Source organism: Pelobates fuscus, chromosome 6 (genome assembly GCF_036172605.1).
Source record: "Pelobates fuscus isolate aPelFus1 chromosome 6, aPelFus1.pri, whole genome shotgun sequence".
NCBI lineage: Eukaryota > Metazoa > Chordata > Amphibia > Anura > Pelobatidae > Pelobates > Pelobates fuscus.
The window spans coordinates 88,594,597-88,616,779 of NC_086322.1; the positions used below are offsets into that span (position 1 = coordinate 88,594,597).

Here is a 22,183-nt window from a genome sequence, read left to right on the forward strand (position 1 = left end):
TTTAGGTTCTTATAAACTTGGTAAGATTCTTCGTTTTTTCCTGCTTTCATTATTTATACATTTTCTGATGCACATTTAAACAGCTACGAATCTCTCAAAAATGTTAGGATTCTGACTGAAACTGGGAATTGGGGTGGGTGGAGAGAGAGAAAATGATTATCTAGCTCCAAGGAGAAAAAAAAAAAGCAATATACATATATAAATCATAGAAAATGGGATGAATGGTTCTGTTTTTAGGTATAATTATTTCCAAGTGCTTGTATTATTGTTAATGTACTTTATTATGCCTCACAGCAGGACCTGTTTGCTAGTAAAGTGCAGGAGATTAGCCAATAGAAATAAAGAACGTAGTCCTGGATAATAAAGGGTGCGGGAGGAAGGGATTGACAAGCTCGTTTGGTTGAAGACATAGTGGCTCTGAAAAGAGCCTTTGGTTGGAGAAATGAAGAGATTGGTCAGGAGAATGGCATTAAGCGCGCTCTCCTCTAATCCTGCGAGCCAGCTGGATGTCTTTGGGCATGATGGTCACTCTCTTGGCGTGGATGGCACACAGGTTGGTATCCTCGAAGAGGCCAACCAGGTAAGCCTCGCTAGCCTCTTGCAAGGCCATGACAGCAGAGCTCTGGAAGCGCAGGTCGGTTTTGAAGTCCTGGGCGATCTCACGGACCAGGCGCTGGAAGGGCAGTTTGCGGATCAGCAGCTCAGTGGATTTCTGATAGCGACGGATTTCCCGAAGAGCTACCGTGCCAGGGCGGTAACGGTGAGGTTTCTTGACACCACCGGTAGCGGGAGCGCTTTTCCTGGCAGCCTTGGTGGCCAGCTGCTTCCTGGGAGCCTTCCCTCCGGTGGATTTACGGGCTGTCTGCTTAGTACGGGCCATTCTGTCAAACTGAGCGTCTCACCTACCACAAGGTTATCAGGAGCTATGGCTAGAAAGCCGCGAGCCCGAGTTCTTTATAGATGAAAGATGGATATGATTGGACACAATGTACCACGCCCCTAACTCTGATAGGAGAGAGACGCTGCCACTTGGAGACAAAAGTGTAGATTGAAATACTGAGCACAACGCATGCTCTTTCAATGTTACACTGCCATCTAGTGGCCATGTATAGGTACTGCGTTAATTGATTAATTACATAATTCGATCCAGAACTAAGAGATACTATGTGTAATACATACAATCAGTGTAAAAATTAAAAGATTATAATTATGTCTTTAGCTAAATAATTTATCGAGACATATTTACTTTTAATCTCTTTACCTGCATTCCGTGCTATTACAGGATTTGTCTATTATGTATGAAGCAAAGGGAAGGAAAATGAAACATTTTATCAGTAAATGCAGTCTGCACTGAATACTTGCCGGAGCTGCAAATTCGAATACGGTAGAAACCTTTCCCGCTGGCGTTTTTTTTTCTCTAGTTCAAAAATGACTATTCAGCAAATCACCGCAAAGCACAACCTCCTGCATCAGCCAATCAACGACAAGAGCCGCCCAGTGACGGTTTGATTTGTCTATCAGTTCCCCACTCGGTCGTCTCAAGAGACATATAAGAGAAGGCAGCCGTGTTGGGAGCATTCATTGTTCCACTTGTCTCAGCTCAGAATGTCTGGTCGCGGTAAAGGAGGGAAAGGGCTCGGTAAAGGTGGTGCCAAGCGGCACAGGAAGGTGCTCCGTGATAACATCCAGGGGATCACTAAACCGGCTATCCGCCGTTTGGCTCGCAGAGGAGGTGTCAAGCGAATCTCCGGCCTCATTTACGAGGAGACTCGAGGAGTGCTGAAAGTCTTCCTGGAGAACGTTATCCGCGATGCCGTCACATACACCGAGCACGCCAAGAGGAAGACGGTCACCGCCATGGACGTGGTGTACGCGCTGAAACGCCAGGGCCGCACTCTCTACGGTTTCGGAGGTTAAACGTTTCGGCTGATGTTCGATAATTCATTCAAACCAAAGGCTCTTTTCAGAGCCGCCCACTCCTTCCCTCATAAGGCTATAATTCCACCAGGATGGCTCGGCTGTCTCAATGCTCCCTACAACATATTGGAGAACGAGAAATTACAGAGTAGCCTTCCGGTAACACAAACTCCAATGTGTTTCCTATCCATATAATGTTGCCTTATGTTTCCCCGAATATCCTGCTTCGTTTTCTGTTTGAATGCAATGCTCTCATAAAACATGAAATAAGGGCATTGGAGGCTGAGAGGGTTAAAGTCTTCCTTGTTAGTAAGACTAGAATCCTCTCTGCACTAAACTGCAGTCAGTATGTGATCTAAAACGGCCGGAGAGAAAAGCTGCTGTGATCGAAGCAGCCATTCCCGCTTTTTATATGGAAAACATGCTGCATACTGACTTTATACACCTCGAAACAGACCTAAAACTAGACATTCTATACTGTGATAATTATAGTTTGAGGAATCATTAGAATTCTCTAAGCATCACAGTCCATACAAATTATATGGCAGTCGTTTCCACCTGAGTATGAAAGGGTTAAACTATATGCATTTTATCATCACAAAATACTGCTTAATGAAACTGCAATCAGTATGTGGCCAGGAAATGGCGGGAGAGGAAAGTGGAAGAACAAAAAGCTGCTGTGACAGAGCCAGCAGGGGGACTATATCGTGCAGGATTTAAACTTCGCCATTTTGTAACCGACTTTCCCGCTTTAAAAACGCCATGCAGAGAACGCTGAATGTATAAATTTGGTAATAAATACATTATAAGAGGGAAACAGACCCACCAAACTCCTAATTTTAATTTATAAAGTATTCATTGAGATTGATATTGCTGGTTTGATCCATGATATGTATTAAACAAAAAGTAACCATTGCAATCTGTATACACGAGATGGCAGCATTGTATAATTTGTGAGAGAGGAGTGTGAATGGAAACACGTTTCATGTGTAAGCTAGATTGATACATTATAATAGTTTCAGGCTGTTGTATCTTTTAGTATACTTTATAACCAGCAGAATAAATGTTACACTATAGGTTCTGCCATTGAGAGTGTTTTACAATTTATTTTAGCTTGAAGAAGATTTCAAAATTGAAATAGTGTAACGCGACAATCGATTACTTTTTACATTTCGCACATAGAGAATACTCTCGTAATATAGTCACAGCTCTCTCGTGGATTGTGTGGGTGGCTCTTAGAAGAGCCTTTGTGTTATTAGAGTTTGGGTGACGGGTCTTTACTTGGCGCTGGTGTACTTGGTCACTGCCTTGGTGCCCTCAGACACGGCGTGTTTGGCCAGCTCTCCGGGCAGTAAGAGCCGTACAGCGGTCTGGATCTCCCGGGAGGTGATGGTGGAGCGCTTGTTATAGTGAGCCAGACGGGAGGCTTCCCCTGCGATGCGCTCGAAGATATCATTGACAAAGGAGTTCATGATCCCCATGGCCTTGGAGGAGATACCGGTGTCGGGGTGGACCTGTTTCAGCACCTTGTACACGTAGATGGCATAGCTCTCCTTCCTGCTCTTTCTGCGCTTCTTCCCATCCTTCTTCTGGGTCTTGGTCACGGCTTTTTTAGAGCCCTTCTTGGGTGCGGGAGCGGACTTGGCTGGTTCAGGCATGATGATCAGAGAAATCTTACGAAATTTCCAACAGAATAAGGAACACGTTCCCCAGCTGCTCTATATATAGAAGCCCTGGCAGTAAAGCCTGACCTGTGTGCATTTTCTATTGGTTCGTTCAGTAAGAGCATTGAGCATGGAACGCGGTAACCTACAGCGATTGGTTACTTTCTGAGTCGGACGCTGATTGGTGGCTTTAAAATGCAACCGATTTGAGCTCGCGGTATCTGAGATGGTATAAATAGCCGTGCAGGGGGCGCCAAGGTCTAGACGATAATTCGATTTCGTTTTGAAAATGTCAGGAAGAGGCAAACAGGGCGGCAAAGTCAGGGCTAAAGCCAAGACCCGATCATCCAGAGCAGGTCTGCAGTTCCCAGTCGGCCGTGTCCACAGGCTGCTCAGAAAGGGCAATTATGCCGAGCGGGTTGGAGCCGGAGCTCCGGTCTATCTGGCTGCAGTGCTGGAGTATCTGACCGCCGAGATCCTGGAACTGGCTGGGAATGCAGCCCGAGACAACAAGAAGACCCGCATCATCCCCCGCCATCTGCAGCTCGCTGTGCGCAACGACGAGGAGCTCAACAAACTGCTCGGAGGGGTCACCATAGCCCAGGGTGGGGTATTGCCCAATATCCAGGCTGTTTTACTGCCCAAGAAAACCGACAGCCACAAGCCAGCCAAGAGCAAGTAACTCCACTGTCCCTCAGCTCCCAAACTTACACAAAGGCTCTTTTAAGAGCCACCCACAATCCCCAGAAAGAGCTCACACTGATATATGACTGTATGGAGGTGATCACTGTCTTGCTACATTCTTATACGGTTATTCACTACAGTGACACGTCAAAGGGAATTTAGTATTTAAGGGTCTAATACCTCTTTTTTACAGTCTCTGTAATTCGGCTAACGAACTAAGTGATGCTTTTCAAATTTCCATTAAAACACACCTAGCGGACTTTCCCTTTCTAACCATTGCTATTACTACTTGTTATACACTGGGGAGTCTTTAGTGAAACACAAGAAATCGATCAAAAGCGGATTAATAGTTAAGTCACTATTGTGAACAATAGGAAAGTGCTGCATATCATTATAAGGTGGAAGGAAGTAAAGACTCCAATCCATCCCGATTTTCACACATCGGTAGATTCAATTAAACTTGAGATCTTTTGGGGTTTTTTTGCCTCAATTTTATAATTCAGGTTTTAGTGAATGAGCATGCCTCTCTTTCTACTGGTAATGCAAAAGAGGGCGGCAAATTCCAATTTCAAGTGACTTCCAATCATGCCACAAAAAAAAAAATCTCAACTCCAAAGCCAGTCAGATTTCTCCTAGGTGGGATTTAGTCACACCATATGGCCATGTGGGGGTCCTCTCCTGCTTCAAAATAAGCCAGTATGCCATACGGTGTAACTAAATTCCGTATTGCCAAGATAGGTCTAAGTAAGTAGTATTGTAAGATTTCATGCTGTATTTTGGGATGTGCTCTCCTTCACATGTACAAACCTTTTGGAAATGTATTACTGTTCTGCTTTAATTGTACTACGTTGTTTATTTTGTTTTCCATATTTCTAAACACTAAAAATATAGATGAACCAAAAACCCTCTCCCCTCCCCCTTTAAAAAAAAATAAATAAATATATATTTATTCTTGATGTGGTATCATTCAAGTAAGACACATAAAGTCATAGCTTTCCCATATTTTGTAAATTCTAGTAGGCTTAAATTTGTATACTTTCATATCACTAGAAATGAGGCAAATCTAATCAACATGAGGTTGAGGGTCAATCATCAAAGCCTGGGCCTCCTCCCTATTTTCTTCTCCCTTGCACAGTGGGTCAGCTAACTGCCTCCATCCACACATCAGGACATGCATGCACACATTCACACGGCAAGGGATTTTATATACCACTCGAGATAATATTCTCAAAGCCAAGCGACTTTTTCTAAAAATGGTTTTCACTGAGACCTCATTGTGGGGCTGGACTATTCACGGTCCACAGACCCAACCCATGGGCAGCCTAGATTTCCTTTAAAACAGCCTTCTGTCCTCTAGGTAAGCCCACTGGTGCAAAATGGTAGAGGAGGGGTAGTCTCAATTAGGGTCACTACAGGCCACCTTTCCCACACCTGGCTTACACACAGGTTCCCTCGCCCACAGGCCATCATTCCCAGCTATTTAAATACCCTCCCTCTCACAGGAAAAGTACAACATTAACTTTCACAAGGTAAGTACAAAAGAAAAAATGCATTACTGTAAAACCAAAAATAAAAGCAGGTTGTGTCAAATAGACAGTGTGTCTGGGAAAACAAACAGCCCCAATGCAACCCATATGCCAGGCCGGGTGGTTTATAGAGGGTCTTGGCTCTTCTCCTCACCACCTCGTCTCAGACTGATTACGGCTTTGGGTGGATCTACATTCACCCTCGATAGTCGTAGAGGCGTCAATTGAAGGGTGCAAGTGACTCTCCAGCCGACAGTGTTGACACAGAATCTCCTTGAGGCACCCACCACCAGAGTACCTGCATCTTCGCCACTCCATCAGGACGGAGAATGGCAAATCATCAAATATTTTATTTATTTTTTAAATTCTTTATTTTTGTTGAGGCATGTGATTATGGGGGTACAGAAAAAAGAGAGGGAGACGTTCAAGAGTTGTACAGGATGGGGTCGTCATAACATATTGACAAAGTCTCCTATGATTATCAACCTCATTTTATATATATATAGTAACATGCTGTGGCTAAATACTGTTATCTCTTGCTTTAATACTGTAATCTCTCGCATTGATACTGTTTCCTCTCGCTTTAATATTGTTATCTCTCGCTTTAATACTGTTATCTCTCGCCTTAATACGGTTATCTCTCGCTTTAATACGGTTATCTCTCGCTTTAATACGGTTGTCTTCTCGACTTAATACTGTCAACGTATAGTAGCTTACATGCAAGGCTGTACTCGGTTGGGACAGGTTAATTATTAAACGTTAGGTTACATGCTAGACAGACATATTATATAATAAAGACCACTGACTACCAATTGTATTGTAGTCAAGGATAGCTATAACAAAATGAGGGTATGTTAGGCTAGGTGATATACAGTGCTCTGCATTAATGTTAGGTACACACAAATATATGTATATTAACAGCCGCATAGTTACTCTTTCAGGAGATGGAATTACCCTTGTGAGTACACTTTTGATGGGCAGTCAGTGGTCGCCTGCCAAGGGACCCCCCTAAATATATCTCGAAGCATTTAAATAAAAGGGGATATAAGGACTGCTATGGTAGTTATAGTCCCGATGTGTGTCATGTTCGTATGGTGGCAGTCCCTGTATGGGCGATCCAGACGAGTGTCTGTCTTAGGCGGGAAAAGAGTCCCTGTTGCCGTGCCGATCATCGTGTACAGTATGGTGGCTGTAGGTGGTTAATCCGCGTTCGTTGGCCCGCATGCAGTGTGGAAGGTAAGGTTAAGTTGTTGTCCCTCTGTAGTGAGACTAGTGGGGTATGAGGATGTGCTCGCCTGTTCCTGCTTGGCGTCCTTCGGCAGTCCGTCCTTGAGAAGTCAGAAGGGAGGGTGCCTCAGTCAGCCCTCGGGCATGGATAGCTGGGCATGCAGTCTCCGCCATTTTAAAGGTGGACTCTGCGCTCTGTGGTCTCTTGTGAAGGTGCCGCTTCTAGCCGGTGCTGCCCGCAAGTTTATTCTGTGCAGGGGGAGCGGTGTGGGTCGCTTCTGAGCCTCACTGCCGGTTTTGGTGCCAGCATCCTTGGTCTCCGCCATCTTGCACGCTGCGCTTTGGTGCTGGATCCAGGCGGCCCTGCTGCTGCTCCCGGGATGGTCGGGGCATGCGGGGGTGGGGACCGGGATCACCCCCCCGGTCCATGGGGGGGGGGAACGGGGCCAAAGCTCCACGGGTCTGGCTCCTGTCTGAGCACCGATGAGCAGGATAGCGGGGCAGCGACCGTCTGCCCCACTCACCGCCGGAGTAGGCCTCGTTGATGCCAGTGAGGATTCATCCCCCAGGGGACTGAAACCGGTCGGGCCAGCCTCACCCTGGGTCCGGTACTCTCCACCCGATGTGTTTCACTGATTTTTGTCAACTTTTTATGCCAAAATAAACTGATTGCTTGTTCTTCCGTTGTAAATTTCGGGAGCTGGTCTGACATGCGACCATCTCGCTCGGCGGCCTGGCCCTGCCCCCATCATCAAATATTTTAATATGAAAGTCCTCCATATCAACAGTGGAGTGGGCATCTGGGCCCACTGTTTCTTGTGCCCCTCAGGACCAGATATTTTTATGTCGATGTTGTGCTTCCAGTGATGGTACTGTGCGGTTAAGCCTCTGGACCTGTTGGGAGATCTTATCGTTTGTGTATGGGTCACAGTCAGTAGTCCCTCTCGTTCCTCCTCTCGGTATTTAACGTCGCTAATGAGTCGATTCAGGCTGCCTATTTCAGTTTGCTTTCTGCTAGGTCTGCTTTCCTAACCGCTTGTAGATCCTACAGGAGCTTTTCAATGTTCCCTTTAGCGGAGGGTGATGTGGCGGTATACCCTCTCGAGAATGGGTTACTACCGCCTGTGGTCGCCCCTTCCTAGTTGTGCCCAGTCCTAGAGTGATTATAGCTGCAAACCAGTGATTATAGTATTTTGCAGGAAGGCAAGCGTGGTATCACCCAAACACTAGTCGAGACTTAGGGAAGGGTAAACAAGAACTGTTTATTGTAGGAAAGATACAAAGTATTTATGCACAGGCATCGCTGTGTCTGGGAGATAATGGTATCTCCCGGACACAGGAAGCCGAACACACAAAAAACCCAAAACTCACCCAATACAGTAACACAACCCCATGCCATACATCACCAAATAGCTCCTGGTCCCAGCTATAATCCCTGCAAATAGCGGGGCGATCGGATGTACAGAGCCAGAGAAATCATCATATAAAGTCTGGGCTTAACACTCTGTACATTCTCACAAATAGTTCCACTTGGTTTAGGCCTGTAGAGTCAAACTACACGCCTAAACCATGCAGCAACCAATCAGCACTCACAGAGGGGAGGAGTTACAAGCTAAGCCCTTGAGGGCTCGCCGACCAATCGTGATAAATGGCGCAAACAAGTTTGAATGGCAGCTCCTTCTCCTATTGGTTGGCATGGATTTCCCAACCCAAGGTAAGCTTACCCCCAAGGGTACAATTCAGCTCCCATGGAGTTATGAAAAAAATATTGTGCAATAGCGGAATTGACTTCCGCATGGCTGATTCAGGGCAGTTGCCCGATGTGCATGACATAATGGAAGTCAAATTGAGACAGAAATGTTCCATCTAGTGATTTGCTGCCGCATTCACGGCTTGCCAACTACTCGCGATGTAGCCCCACTTTCTAGTCGCATGTCTCTGCACCCTCATCAAGTGGCTCTGCTGCTCCTTCACAATGTCACTGTCCCATTGTCCACACTGTCACTGTCCCACACTGTCAGACTACTCCCTCTCCCACAATATAACTGCCCCAAGTTGTCACACTGCCCCCTCCATCACATTGTCACTGTCCCATTGCCCACAGTGTCACTGTCCCACTGCCCCACACTGTTAGACTACTCCCTCCCCCACAATGTCACTTACCCAAGCTGTCACACTGCCGCCTCCAAACACACACTGTCCCCTCCACCACAATGTCACAGGCCCCAAGCTGTCGCACTGCCAACTCCCAACATACACTGTCACGCTGCCCCCTCCACCACAATGTCACTGCCGCAAGCTGTCACACTGCCACTCCCAACACACACTGTCCCCTACACCACAATGTCACTGCCCCACTCCTACAATGTCATTGTCCCACACTGTCACACTGCCTCACACTGTCATTGCCCCACACTATCAGACTACTCCCTCCCCCACAATGGCACTGCCCCAAGTTGTCACACTACCCCCTCACACACACTGTCACACTACACCCTCCACATACTGTCACTGCCTCCCTCGGCCCCACACCCCACTACCTCAACCCTATAACCCCCAGCCCTCCACACAGCACCCCATGGCTACCACAGTAGAGCCACATCGCACCAACCCTCGCTGTTTACCCTTGTAAACAGCCCAGGCATTACAGGAACAACTGCCCCCAGCAAATCCGGATGGAGTGGAACTGACCCCCATCTAACCAGCCCTGAGCCGGAGCCCACTGTGAAGAGGGAAACCGTTACGGGGGTGGTCCAGGCGCAACCCAGGAAATTTGGCCAGTGCTTCATGAGATGGCCCCGGTACAAGCTGTGGAGGACAGCCATGCCGAGCATAGGCAAGTTGTCAAAATAAATGGCAAGGAGGCTCAGGGGCTAAGAGACACGAGGGGCACTCTGACCCTAGTACAGCCGCACCAGGTTAGCACCACGGCAAATACCGGCCGGACTGTGGCTGGTAGAGTCGCCGGCGGAGCCATCAATACACAGAGGTCGGCATCATGCAAGACTTACCGGCAGAGGTGTGAATACATACACACACACACACACAGATTTCTGAATGCACACAGGCGTTGCTGAATGCACACAGGCTGATTTATACACGTACACACAGACTGCTGAGTCCATACACACAGACATACAGACATACAGACTGCTGAGTCCATACACACACACACAGACATACAGACTGCTGAGTACAGACACAGACTGCTGAGTCCATATACACACACAGACTGCTGAGTCCATACACAGACACACACACACACAGACTGCTGAGTCCATACACAGACACACACACACACATACTGCTGATTCCATACACACACACAGACTGCTGAGTCCATACACACACACACACAGACATACAGACTGCTGAGTCCATACACACACACACAGACATACAGACTGCTGAGTACAGACACAGACTGCTGAGTCCATATACACACACAGACTGCTGAGTCCATACACAGACACACACACACAGACTGCTGAGTCCATACACAGACACACACACACACACACACACACACACATACTGCTGATTCCATACACACACACAGACTGCTGAGTCCACACACACACACACACATACACAGACTGCTAGTGAGTGCAACGTGTGTATAGTGAATGCAGTGTGTGTGTGTTTGTGTGTAGTGCAAAGTGTGTTTAATGAATGTAGTGTGTGTGTGTGTGTAGTACCGAGCGTGTTTAGTAAATGTAGTGTGTAGTGAGTGAAATGTGTGTGTATAGTGAATGTAGTGTGTGTGTGTGTAGTGCAAAGTGTGCTTAGTGAATGTAGTGCAAAGTGTGTTTAGTGAATGTAGTGTGTGTGTAGGGCAGAGTGTGTTTAGTGAATGTAGTGTGAGTATGTGTAGTGCAGAATGTGTTTAGTGAATGTAGTGTGTGTAGTGCAAAATGTGTATAGTGAATGTAGTGTGTGTGTGTAGAGCAAAATGTGTATAGTGAATGTAGTGTGTAGCGCAAAGTGTGTTTAGTGAATGTAGTGTGTGTGTAGTGCACAGTGTGTTTAGTAAATGTAGTGTTTGTAGTGAGTGCAGAGTGTGTTTAGTGAATGTAGTGTATGTGTAGTGCAGAGTATGTTTAGTGAATGTAGTGTGTGTGTGTGTGTGTAGTGCAGAGTGTGTTTAGTGAATGTAGTGTGTGTGTAGTGCAGAGTGTGTTTAGTGAACCTAGTATGTGTGTGTGTGTAGTATTTTTTTTATTTGTGTGTGTATATTTCAATTTTATTCCCCCCTCCCTGGTTCTTACCATGCCAGGGAGGGGGGAGATCGCATTCCCTGTTGGTCCAGTGGCATGGTGGAGGGTGCCAGCCGCGGTACATTGAAGAGGGGGCCCAGCAACACACACTGTCTTCCTTTCCAGCTCCCCTCTGACTAACTCTCGCGAGACAGGCCTGCGTGCTGTGCGCTCTGGCGGCCGCAGGAAAGTTAGACAGAGAGCAGCTGGAAAGGAGGACAGAGTGTGCTGCTTTGCCCCCCTCTGCAATGTACAGGTAGCAGGGCGCCCTCTGTGCACGTATATATAGCGAAAATCGCTAGATATATATATGTGCACATAATGAATGTGGGGCTCGGGCCCCCCAGGACCGCCGGGCCCATGACAACCGTTATGGTTGTCATGCCCTGATGGCGGCCCTGCTGCTGAGTCCAAACACACACACACACACACACACAGACTGCTGAGTCCAAACACACACACAGACTGCTGAGTCCATACACACATACACACACACACAGACTGATGAGTCCATACACATTCTGCTGAGTCCATACACACACACACACACACACACACACACAGACGGCTGAGTCCATACACACACACACACACAGACTGCTGAGTCCATACACACACACACACACACACACACACAGACTGCTGAGTCCATATACACACACACACGCACACACACAGACTGCTGAGTCCATATACACATACACACACACACACACACACAGACTGATGAGTCCATACACAGACTGCTGAGTCCATACACACATACACACACACACAGACTGATGAGTCCATACACAGACTGCTGAGTCCATACACACACACACACACACACACACAGACTGCTGAGTCCATACACACACACACACAGACTGCTGAGTCCATACACACACACACACACACACACAGACTGCTGAGTCTATACACACACACACAGACTGCTGAGTCCATACACACACACACACACACACACACAGACTGCTGAGTCCATACACAGACACACACACACACACACACAGACGGCTGAGTCCATACACACACACACACAGACTGCTGAGTCCATACACACACACACACACACACAGACTGATGAGTCCATACACACACAGACTGCTGAGTCCATACACACACACACAGACTGATGAGTCCATACACACACAGACTGCTGAGTCCATACACACACACACACACACACACAGAGACTGCTGAGTCCATACACACACACACACGCACACACACAGACTGCTGAGTCCATATACACACGCACACACACAGACTGCTGAGTCCATACACACACACACACAGACTGCTGAGCCCACACACACACACACACACAGACTGCTGAGTCCATACACACACACACAAGCTTCCTCACTAGCAGAGACACACACACACCTGAGCACATCAAGCCTACCTGTTGCTGGGGGTCAGACACTCAGACATCTTCTGGCCTTTGCAGAGCAGCAGCATGGGCTGCTGCTTAACGGCAGGGGCGGGGCTTATTTTCGGGAAGTGGGGCTTCATTTGGGGCGCGGCCTGTGCCGGGGAGCCTGTCAGTGCTCCCTCCGGCCACAGACAGCCCCCAGCACCGCTCCAGCTCCTCTCTCCTGTTACAGCCCGAGGGAATCGAATTTAAACACATGGACAGCAGGTTGCTGGCATTTGAGGGGGCCCAAGGGGGGGCACAGCATGATGTAGGGGGGGGGCATGCCCACCCCCAGCGACACCACTGTAGCCTGTTGCGGCTAAGGCTTTCTTCAGCGCGGCCAGTGACACACCTCCGAAACTCAAGAAGTATGAACGCAGTCACTGAGTGCTATATCCACATGATCCCACTTGCTTGCCCGCATGGCTTTCACGTTCCCCTGTGGGGCATCGCCCTACCTGCTCCTAAAGGAGCCATAATCACTAGCCGGGGAAGCTGGCCAGGCATGAGGCTCCTGGATCCTCCCTGGACAGTGATTATGGCTCCTTCAGGAGCAGGTAGGGCGTTCCCCTGCAGGGGAACCTGAAAACTATGCAGGCATTCAAGTGGTCACATGTGGGTATGGCGCCCTTTCTACCCATTTGCCGGCGAAACACCTCCCCTCCCTGAGTGCCAATTGGTGCAAATTGGTTCATGGCCTTTCTCCTGATTGGCCATCACGTGGTTGAGATGCAAAGTTTGAATCCACCGGACAAAATCAAGTGATTCTGTGGAGCTATTTTCGGGTATGTACAGAGTCTCAAGCCCAGACTTTGTACGATGATTTCTCGGGCTCTGCACATCCGATAGCTCCGCTATTTGCAGGGATCATAGCTGAGACCAGGCGCTATTGTATGGCATGTAGGGTTGTGTTACTGTACAGTGTGTATTTTTGTGGTTTTGGTGTGTTCGGCTTCCTGTGTCTTGAGATACCATTATCTCCGAGAGACAGCGACGCTTGGGCGGGCTTATGTTTTCATGTTGCTAGGGGTCTGTGCATAAAGACTGTGTATCTTGCCTGAAATAAACAGGGTTTTTTTCGCCCTTCACTAGGTCTCGAATAGTGTTTGGGTGATACCACGATTGCCCTTCTGCAAGCGGCTATAATCACTGGCTAGCAGCTCTAATCCCTCTAGGGCTGGGCACAACATGGAAGGAGCGACCACAGGCAGTAGTAACCCATCCTCGAGAGTATACCGCTACACCACTCTCAACAACATTCAGACGTCTATGAGGCAGGTGTTTGTTAATACCCCAAAAGAGGCGTTTTTTGACGGGGTTTGTCAGCAACGGGGCCGTGCCACCGGCTGCTTTTGGTCTTCAAGCTCCTGAAATATTGTGCAATCACCTTCGTTATTATTATTGTTAAGGGTTCCTAGGCTATTGTCGCCGTTCTGTACAATGGCATGGGCAGTTCCCTCTTTCTACTGCCAATACCTCTCCCTATACAACCAAACATTCTGCAAGCACTCCCTGCTGCTCTATAGCATTGTCTTCCTACCTTTGAGTCATCAGAAATAATCTTATGTCCAAGATGCATTATCTTGCCCTTATCCACATTCAATGTCAGTTGCCACAACTTTGACCATTTTTCTAGTTTACCTATACCATTTGCCATTTTGCTTATCCCTCCTGGAACATTAACCCTGTTACATATCTTAGTAGTGTCAGCAAAAAGATATATCTTCTGCAATATCACTAATAAAAATATTAAAGAGAATGGGTCCAGGTACAGATCCCTGAGGTACCCAACTGGTGACAAGCCCATGCTCGAATATACTCCATTAACTACAACCCTCTGTTGCCTGTCACTCAGCCACTGCCTTGCCCATTCAACAATATTGGAATCCAAACTTCAAGATTTCAGTTTATGGACAAGCCTTCTATGTGCAACAGTGTCAAAATCCTTACTGAAATCTAGGTAAGCAATGTCTACTGCACCACCCTGATCTATTAATTTAGTAACCCAATACACGTTCTATTTCCTAGTTCCCTCTGTACGGCCTGACCACCTGGTTTCTGACGTGCTTACTCCACACTCCAGGTACGGTCTGCCTTACGTTGCTGCCTCATACCTCCCCTACGTTTTTGTTACATGTTTTCCCCAGGTACGTCCTGTCTCGCACTTCGCCCCCCACCTAGTCTAGATGTGGCTGGCTGTCAGAGTCTTAGGTGTCCAATAGAGGTTATCTCCCCCTGGCTTTCTTAGCCTTAGGTTAGTGGTCCCGCGACGCCAACACCCATCCTCATACTCGGAGGTACTACGCCCCTCGGGCCAAATCATAGTTAGTTGCCTCGCATGTGGCATAGAGAGGGCCTACCCTGTCACTCCCATTCTGTCTTATGCTTTACTGGTCACCGAGAGGCTGACACCCCGCCACAACGTTCAGTGGCCACGAAATCCCCTCGCGTCAACGCATAGATAGAGTCTCTCAAGCCGCTTGGCATCTAGCAGGGCCTCACCTGTCACCAACTTAGTTTTAATTGTTTCGCCGCCTTGCGGCACTAGCAAGCTGGCCAGCTCACACTGGTCCTACACTTACTCTGGTCCTTTTTCTTGCTCTGATTTCTCGCTTCTTTCTTTTAGCATGGATCAAGTACCGGAAGGTGGCGAACACTTGTTACTGCCCGACACTCCGGCCAGGTCTGGTACTCCATCTCGCAGGGGAGATTCTGCCACGCCTGCCTCCTTCGGTTCCTGGTTGATTCTTCACCTCATGACAGATTTTCGGAAATGTCAGCTCCCGTTCCCTGCATACACTAGGAAGACCGAACTGTTCTCCATTTTAGATGCTGGACCTTTCTGATGTTTTCACTCCGACCATGTAAGTAAACTCCCATTTACCTGGCTTTCTACGGTCTTCTTAGACCCCGTGAACTTACCACTACTACCATAACCAACCTACAATAATGCCTCAGGAGGTCTCACCTAGTTAATTTGGGAGACTATTATGTACTTACACTTCCTCACACTCGAACTACACATACTCTGTTCATACCACAACCACTACAGAACCTAGACATATTTTTCATACTATGTCCATGTAAGTCATGCTCTTCCTGTTGTTGATTGTAATAAATTCTAGTCTGTATCTTTTTGGCCCTCTTTATTTACAGGCCTACTGCTACGTCGGTTCCGGCACACCTCAACCAACTTTTCCTCTTCTTACACATTGCTCTCCTTACACTCTTGCCTCTGCCTTTTTATGCCCCTACCACAAATGTGAAGGCTTGGCCTGCAGTTGTGGGATGGGCATGGTCCCCTATTTAAGCTCACTACTCACCTCCACCTGTCCCGTTCGTTTCTTAGTGTTGCTTGACCCCACCCTCCTCTCCCTTTTATACTTTTCTCTATTCATTACTTGGTAGGCCCTCTTTATTTACAGGTCTACTGCTACGTTCCCCGCACACCTCAACCGACTTTTCCTCTTCTTACACATTGCTACACAGTCATACTCTCCTTACACTCTTGCCTGGGCCTTTTTATGCCCCTACCACAAGTATAAAACGAACAAGGGAACGTTGGAAAGTATAATACTGAAACTTAAATAAAATAAATAAAAAAATTTAAAAAAATATATACAAAATTAGGTTTCTAATAAACATGTTTTCCTGGTAGGATAATCAAAATCAAATACACATTCACCTTATCAGTGGCTGGAATGGCACACAGTAACATAGTATCAAATTGTAACAAGTATGCCATACCTTCAAAAACAAAAGAAACAAAGGTTCTATTAAAGCATATGCCGACAAATCTTTTAAAGATTTTCCCGTGTGGTTTTCAAAATGAACGTAGGAAGTTGGAAAGCAGAATACTGAAATTGACATTGAAAATAAAAAAATAAAAAGCGATTTAGGTTCTTATAAACTTGGTAAGATTCTTCGTTTTTTCCTGCTTTCATTATTTATACATTTTCTGATGCACATTTAAACAGCTACGAATCTCTCAAAAATGTTAGGATTCTGACTGAAACTGGGAATTGGGGTGGGTGGAGAGAGAGAAAATGATTATCTAGCTCCAAGGAGAAAAAAAAAAAGCAATATACATATATAAATCATAGAAAATGGGATGAATGGTTCTGTTTTTAGGTATAATTATTTCCAAGTGCTTGTATTATTGTTAATGTACTTTATTATGCCTCACAGCAGGACCTGTTTGCTAGTAAAGTGCAGGAGATTAGCCAATAGAAATAAAGAACATAGTCCTGGATAATAAAGGGTGCGGGAGGAAGGGATTGACAAGCTCGTTTGGTTGAAGACATAGTGGCTCTGAAAAGAGCCTTTGGTTGGAGAAATGAAGAGATTGGTCAGGAGAATGGCATTAAGCGCGCTCTCCTCTAATCCTGCGAGCCAGCTGGATGTCTTTGGGCATGATGGTCACTCTCTTGGCGTGGATGGCACACAGGTTGGTATCCTCGAAGAGGCCAACCAGGTAAGCCTCGCTAGCCTCTTGCAAGGCCATGACAGCAGAGCTCTGGAAGCGCAGGTCGGTTTTGAAGTCCTGGGCGATCTCACGGACCAGGCGCTGGAAGGGCAGTTTGCGGATCAGCAGCTCAGTGGATTTCTGATAGCGACGGATTTCCCGAAGAGCTACCGTGCCAGGGCGGTAACGGTGAGGTTTCTTGACACCACCGGTAGCGGGAGCGCTTTTCCTGGCAGCCTTGGTGGCCAGCTGCTTCCTGGGAGCCTTCCCTCCGGTGGATTTACGGGCTGTCTGCTTAGTACGGGCCATTCTGTCAAACTGAGCGTCTCACCTACCACAAGGTTATCAGGAGCTATGGCTAGAAAGCCGCGAGCCCGAGTTCTTTATAGATGAAAGATGGATATGATTGGACACAATGTACCACGCCCCTAACTCTGATAGGAGAGAGACGCTGCCACTTGGAGACAAAAGTGTAGATTGAAATACTGAGCACAACGCATGCTCTTTCAATGTTACACTGCCATCTAGTGGCCATGTATAGGTACTGCGTTAATTGATTAATTACATAATTCGATCCAGAACTAAGAGATACTATGTGTAATACATACAATCAGTGTAAAAATTAAAAGATTATAATTATGTCTTTAGCTAAATAATTTATCGAGACATATTTACTTTTAATCTCTTTACCTGCATTCCGTGCTATTACAGGATTTGTCTATTATGTATGAAGCAAAGGGAAGGAAAATGAAACATTTTATCAGTAAATGCAGTCTGCACTGAATACTTGCCGGAGCTGCAAATTCGAATACGGTAGAAACCTTTCCCGCTGGCGTTTTTTTTTCTCTAGTTCAAAAATGACTATTCAGCAAATCACCGCAAAGCACAACCTCCTGCATCAGCCAATCAACGACAAGAGCCGCCCAGTGACGGTTTGATTTGTCTATCAGTTCCCCACTCGGTCGTCTCAAGAGACATATAAGAGAAGGCAGCCGTGTTGGGAGCATTCATTGTTCCACTTGTCTCAGCTCAGAATGTCTGGTCGCGGTAAAGGAGGGAAAGGGCTCGGTAAAGGTGGTGCCAAGCGGCACAGGAAGGTGCTCCGTGATAACATCCAGGGGATCACTAAACCGGCTATCCGCCGTTTGGCTCGCAGAGGAGGTGTCAAGCGAATCTCCGGCCTCATTTACGAGGAGACTCGAGGAGTGCTGAAAGTCTTCCTGGAGAACGTTATCCGCGATGCCGTCACATACACCGAGCACGCCAAGAGGAAGACGGTCACCGCCATGGACGTGGTGTACGCGCTGAAACGCCAGGGCCGCACTCTCTACGGTTTCGGAGGTTAAACGTTTCGGCTGATGTTCGATAATTCATTCAAACCAAAGGCTCTTTTCAGAGCCGCCCACTCCTTCCCTCATAAGGCTATAATTCCACCAGGATGGCTCGGCTGTCTCAATGCTCCCTACAACATATTGGAGAACGAGAAATTACAGAGTAGCCTTCCGGTAACACAAACTCCAATGTGTTTCCTATCCATATAATGTTGCCTTATGTTTCCCCGAATATCCTGCTTCGTTTTCTGTTTGAATGCAATGCTCTCATAAAACATGAAATAAGGGCATTGGAGGCTGAGAGGGTTAAAGTCTTCCTTGTTAGTAAGACTAGAATCCTCTCTGCACTAAACTGCAGTCAGTATGTGATCTAAAACGGCCGGAGAGAAAAGCTGCTGTGATCGAAGCAGCCATTCCCGCTTTTTATATGGAAAACATGCTGCATACTGACTTTATACACCTCGAAACAGACCTAAAACTAGACATTCTATACTGTGATAATTGTAGTTTGAGGAATCATTAGAATTCTCTAAGCATCACAGTCCATACAAATTATATGGCAGTCGTTTCCACCTGAGTATGAAAGGGTTAAACTATATGCATTTTATCATCACAAAATACTGCTTAATGAAACTGCAATCAGTATGTGGCCAGGAAATGGCGGGAGAGGAAAGTGGAAGAACAAAAAGCTGCTGTGACAGAGCCAGCAGGGGGACTATATCGTGCAGGATTTAAACTTCGCCATTTTGTAACCGACTTTCCCGCTTTAAAAACGCCATGCAGAGAACGCTGAATGTATAAATTTGGTAATAAATACATTATAAGAGGGAAACAGACCCACCAAACTCCTAATTTTAATTTATAAAGTATTCATTGAGATTGATATTGCTGGTTTGATCCATGATATGTATTAAACAAAAAGTAACCATTGCAATCTGTATACACGAGATGGCAGCATTGTATAATTTGTGAGAGAGGAGTGTGAATGGAAACACGTTTCATGTGTAAGCTAGATTGATACATTATAATAGTTTCAGGCTGTTGTATCTTTTAGTATACTTTATAACCAGCAGAATAAATGTTACACTATAGGTTCTGCCATTGAGAGTGTTTTACAATTTATTTTAGCTTGAAGAAGATTTCAAAATTGAAATAGTGTAACGCGACAATCGATTACTTTTTACATTTCGCACATAGAGAATACTCTCGTAATATAGTCACAGCTCTCTCGTGGATTGTGTGGGTGGCTCTTAGAAGAGCCTTTGTGTTATTAGAGTTTGGGTGACGGGTCTTTACTTGGCGCTGGTGTACTTGGTCACTGCCTTGGTGCCCTCAGACACGGCGTGTTTGGCCAGCTCTCCGGGCAGTAAGAGCCGTACAGCGGTCTGGATCTCCCGGGAGGTGATGGTGGAGCGCTTGTTATAGTGAGCCAGACGGGAGGCTTCCCCTGCGATGCGCTCGAAGATATCATTGACAAAGGAGTTCATGATCCCCATGGCCTTGGAGGAGATACCGGTGTCGGGGTGGACCTGTTTCAGCACCTTGTACACGTAGATGGCATAGCTCTCCTTCCTGCTCTTTCTGCGCTTCTTCCCATCCTTCTTCTGGGTCTTGGTCACGGCTTTTTTAGAGCCCTTCTTGGGTGCGGGAGCGGACTTGGCTGGTTCAGGCATGATGATCAGAGAAATCTTACGAAATTTCCAACAGAATAAGGAACACGTTCCCCAGCTGCTCTATATATAGAAGCCCTGGCAGTAAAGCCTGACCTGTGTGCATTTTCTATTGGTTCGTTCAGTAAGAGCATTGAGCATGGAACGCGGTAACCTACAGCGATTGGTTACTTTCTGAGTCGGACGCTGATTGGTGGCTTTAAAATGCAACCAATTAGATTAGAGCTCGCGGTATCTGAGATGGTATAAATAGCCGTGCAGGGGGCGCCAAGGTCTAGACGATAATTCGATTTCGTTTTGAAAATGTCAGGAAGAGGCAAACAGGGCGGCAAAGTCAGGGCTAAAGCCAAGACCCGATCATCCAGAGCAGGTCTGCAGTTCCCAGTCGGCCGTGTCCACAGGCTGCTCAGAAAGGGCAATTATGCCGAGCGGGTTGGAGCCGGAGCTCCGGTCTATCTGGCTGCAGTGCTGGAGTATCTGACCGCCGAGATCCTGGAACTGGCTGGGAATGCAGCCCGAGACAACAAGAAGACCCGCATCATCCCCCGCCATCTGCAGCTCGCTGTGCGCAACGACGAGGAGCTCAACAAACTGCTCGGAGGGGTCACCATAGCCCAGGGTGGGGTATTGCCCAATATCCAGGCTGTTTTACTGCCCAAGAAAACCGACAGCCACAAGCCAGCCAAGAGCAAGTAACTCCACTGTCCCTCAGCTCCCAAACTTACACAAAGGCTCTTTTAAGAGCCACCCACAATCCCCAGAAAGAGCTCACACTGATATATGACTGTATGGAGGTGATCACTGTCTTGCTACATTCTTATACGGTTATTCACTACAGTGACACGTCAAAGGGAATTTAGTATTTAAGGGTCTAATACCTCTTTTTTACAGTCTCTGTAATTCGGCTAACGAACTAAGTGATGCTTTTCAAATTTCCATTAAAACACACCTAGCGGACTTTCCCTTTCTAACCATTGCTATTACTACTTGTTATACACTGGGGAGTCTTTAGTGAAACACAAGAAATCGATCAAAAGCGGATTAATAGTTAAGTCACTATTGTGAACAATAGGAAAGTGCTGCATATCATTATAAGGTGGAAGGAAGTAAAGACTCCAATCCATCCCGATTTTCACACATCGGTAGATTCAATTAAACTTGAGATCTTTTGGGGTTTTTTTGCCTCAATTTTATAATTCAGGTTTTAGTGAATGAGCATGCCTCTCTTTCTACTGGTAATGCAAAAGAGGGCGGCAAATTCCAATTTCAAGTGACTTCCAATCATGCCACAAAAAAAAAAATCTCAACTCCAAAGCCAGTCAGATTTCTCCTAGGTGGGATTTAGTCACACCATATGGCCATGTGGGGGTCCTCTCCTGCTTCAAAATAAGCCAGTATGCCATACGGTGTAACTAAATTCCGTATTGCCAAGATAGGTCTAAGTAAGTAGTATTGTAAGATTTCATGCTGTATTTTGGGATGTGCTCTCCTTCACATGTACAAACCTTTTGGAAATGTATTACTGTTCTGCTTTAATTGTACTACGTTGTTTATTTTGTTTTCCATATTTCTAAACACTAAAAATATAGATGAACCAAAAACCCTCTCCCCTCCCCCTTTAAAAAAAAATAAATAAATATATATTTATTCTTGATGTGGTATCATTCAAGTAAGACACATAAAGTCATAGCTTTCCCATATTTTGTAAATTCTAGTAGGCTTAAATTTGTATACTTTCATATCACTAGAAATGAGGCAAATCTAATCAACATGAGGTTGAGGGTCAATCATCAAAGCCTGGGCCTCCTCCCTATTTTCTTCTCCCTTGCACAGTGGGTCAGCTAACTGCCTCCATCCACACATCAGGACATGCATGCACACATTCACACGGCAAGGGATTTTATATACCACTCGAGATAATATTCTCAAAGCCAAGCGACTTTTTCTAAAAATGGTTTTCACTGAGACCTCATTGTGGGGCTGGACTATTCACGGTCCACAGACCCAACCCATGGGCAGC

General features: G+C 46.4%; 7 protein-coding genes across 7 annotated transcripts; 4 read left to right on the forward strand and 3 right to left on the reverse strand.

Moving 5' to 3' along the window:
* Positions 1-469: 469 nt before the first annotated feature.
* Positions 470-17,471, reverse strand: LOC134566078 (uncharacterized). The gene is made up of 4 exons (XM_063425788.1): positions 17,069-17,471; positions 16,383-16,444; positions 3,199-3,431; positions 470-881 (listed from the first exon to the last, which is right to left on the reverse strand). The coding sequence occupies exons 1-4, from the start codon at positions 17,469-17,471 to the stop codon at positions 470-472; spliced, it is 1,110 nt and encodes a 369-aa protein (XP_063281858.1).
* On the forward strand, positions 1,606-1,917 carry LOC134615441 (histone H4). Its single transcript, XM_063459960.1, has one exon. The coding sequence runs from the start codon at positions 1,606-1,608 to the stop codon at positions 1,915-1,917; it is 312 nt and encodes a 103-aa protein (XP_063316030.1).
* LOC134615440 (histone H2B 1.1) lies at positions 3,195-3,575 on the reverse strand. Its single transcript, XM_063459959.1, has one exon. It carries the CDS (start codon positions 3,573-3,575, stop codon positions 3,195-3,197), a length of 381 nt encoding a protein of 126 aa, XP_063316029.1.
* LOC134615439 (histone H2A type 2-B) lies at positions 3,871-4,263 on the forward strand. Its single transcript, XM_063459958.1, has one exon. It carries the CDS (start codon positions 3,871-3,873, stop codon positions 4,261-4,263), a length of 393 nt encoding a protein of 130 aa, XP_063316028.1.
* A 725-nt stretch (positions 17,472-18,196) lies between the features above and the next one.
* Positions 18,197-18,508, forward strand: LOC134615444 (histone H4). Its single transcript, XM_063459963.1, has one exon. The coding sequence runs from the start codon at positions 18,197-18,199 to the stop codon at positions 18,506-18,508; it is 312 nt and encodes a 103-aa protein (XP_063316033.1).
* Positions 18,509-19,785: 1,277 nt separating this feature from the next.
* Positions 19,786-20,166, reverse strand: LOC134615443 (histone H2B 1.1). The gene has a single exon (XM_063459962.1). It carries the CDS (start codon positions 20,164-20,166, stop codon positions 19,786-19,788), a length of 381 nt encoding a protein of 126 aa, XP_063316032.1.
* A 300-nt stretch (positions 20,167-20,466) lies between these two features.
* On the forward strand, positions 20,467-20,859 carry LOC134615442 (histone H2A type 2-B). The gene has a single exon (XM_063459961.1). The coding sequence runs from the start codon at positions 20,467-20,469 to the stop codon at positions 20,857-20,859; it is 393 nt and encodes a 130-aa protein (XP_063316031.1).
* The last annotated feature ends 1,324 nt before the right edge of the window (positions 20,860-22,183 follow it).

What these genes read in the sequence shown, in the direction of transcription:
- LOC134566078 (XM_063425788.1), bottom strand. Translation starts at nt 17,471, where the DNA reads ATGGCCCGTACTAAGCAGACAGCCCGTAAATCCACCGGAGGGAAGGCT. An exon ending in TCGCAGGATTAGAGGAGAGC is followed by an intron (nt 16,445 to 17,068) that starts GCGCTTAATGCC and finishes TTGTTTTTGAAG; the next exon opens with GTATGGCATACTTGTTACAA. An exon ending in ACCAAGTACACCAGCGCCAA is followed by an intron (nt 882 to 3,198) that starts GTAAAGACCCGT and finishes TCAGTTTGACAG; the next exon opens with AATGGCCCGTACTAAGCAGA.
- LOC134615442 (XM_063459961.1), top strand. Translation starts at nt 20,467, where the DNA reads ATGTCAGGAAGAGGCAAACAGGGCGGCAAAGTCAGGGCTAAAGCCAAG.
- LOC134615443 (XM_063459962.1), bottom strand. Translation starts at nt 20,166, where the DNA reads ATGCCTGAACCAGCCAAGTCCGCTCCCGCACCCAAGAAGGGCTCTAAA.
- LOC134615444 (XM_063459963.1), top strand. Translation starts at nt 18,197, where the DNA reads ATGTCTGGTCGCGGTAAAGGAGGGAAAGGGCTCGGTAAAGGTGGTGCC.
- LOC134615439 (XM_063459958.1), top strand. Translation starts at nt 3,871, where the DNA reads ATGTCAGGAAGAGGCAAACAGGGCGGCAAAGTCAGGGCTAAAGCCAAG.
- LOC134615440 (XM_063459959.1), bottom strand. Translation starts at nt 3,575, where the DNA reads ATGCCTGAACCAGCCAAGTCCGCTCCCGCACCCAAGAAGGGCTCTAAA.
- LOC134615441 (XM_063459960.1), top strand. Translation starts at nt 1,606, where the DNA reads ATGTCTGGTCGCGGTAAAGGAGGGAAAGGGCTCGGTAAAGGTGGTGCC.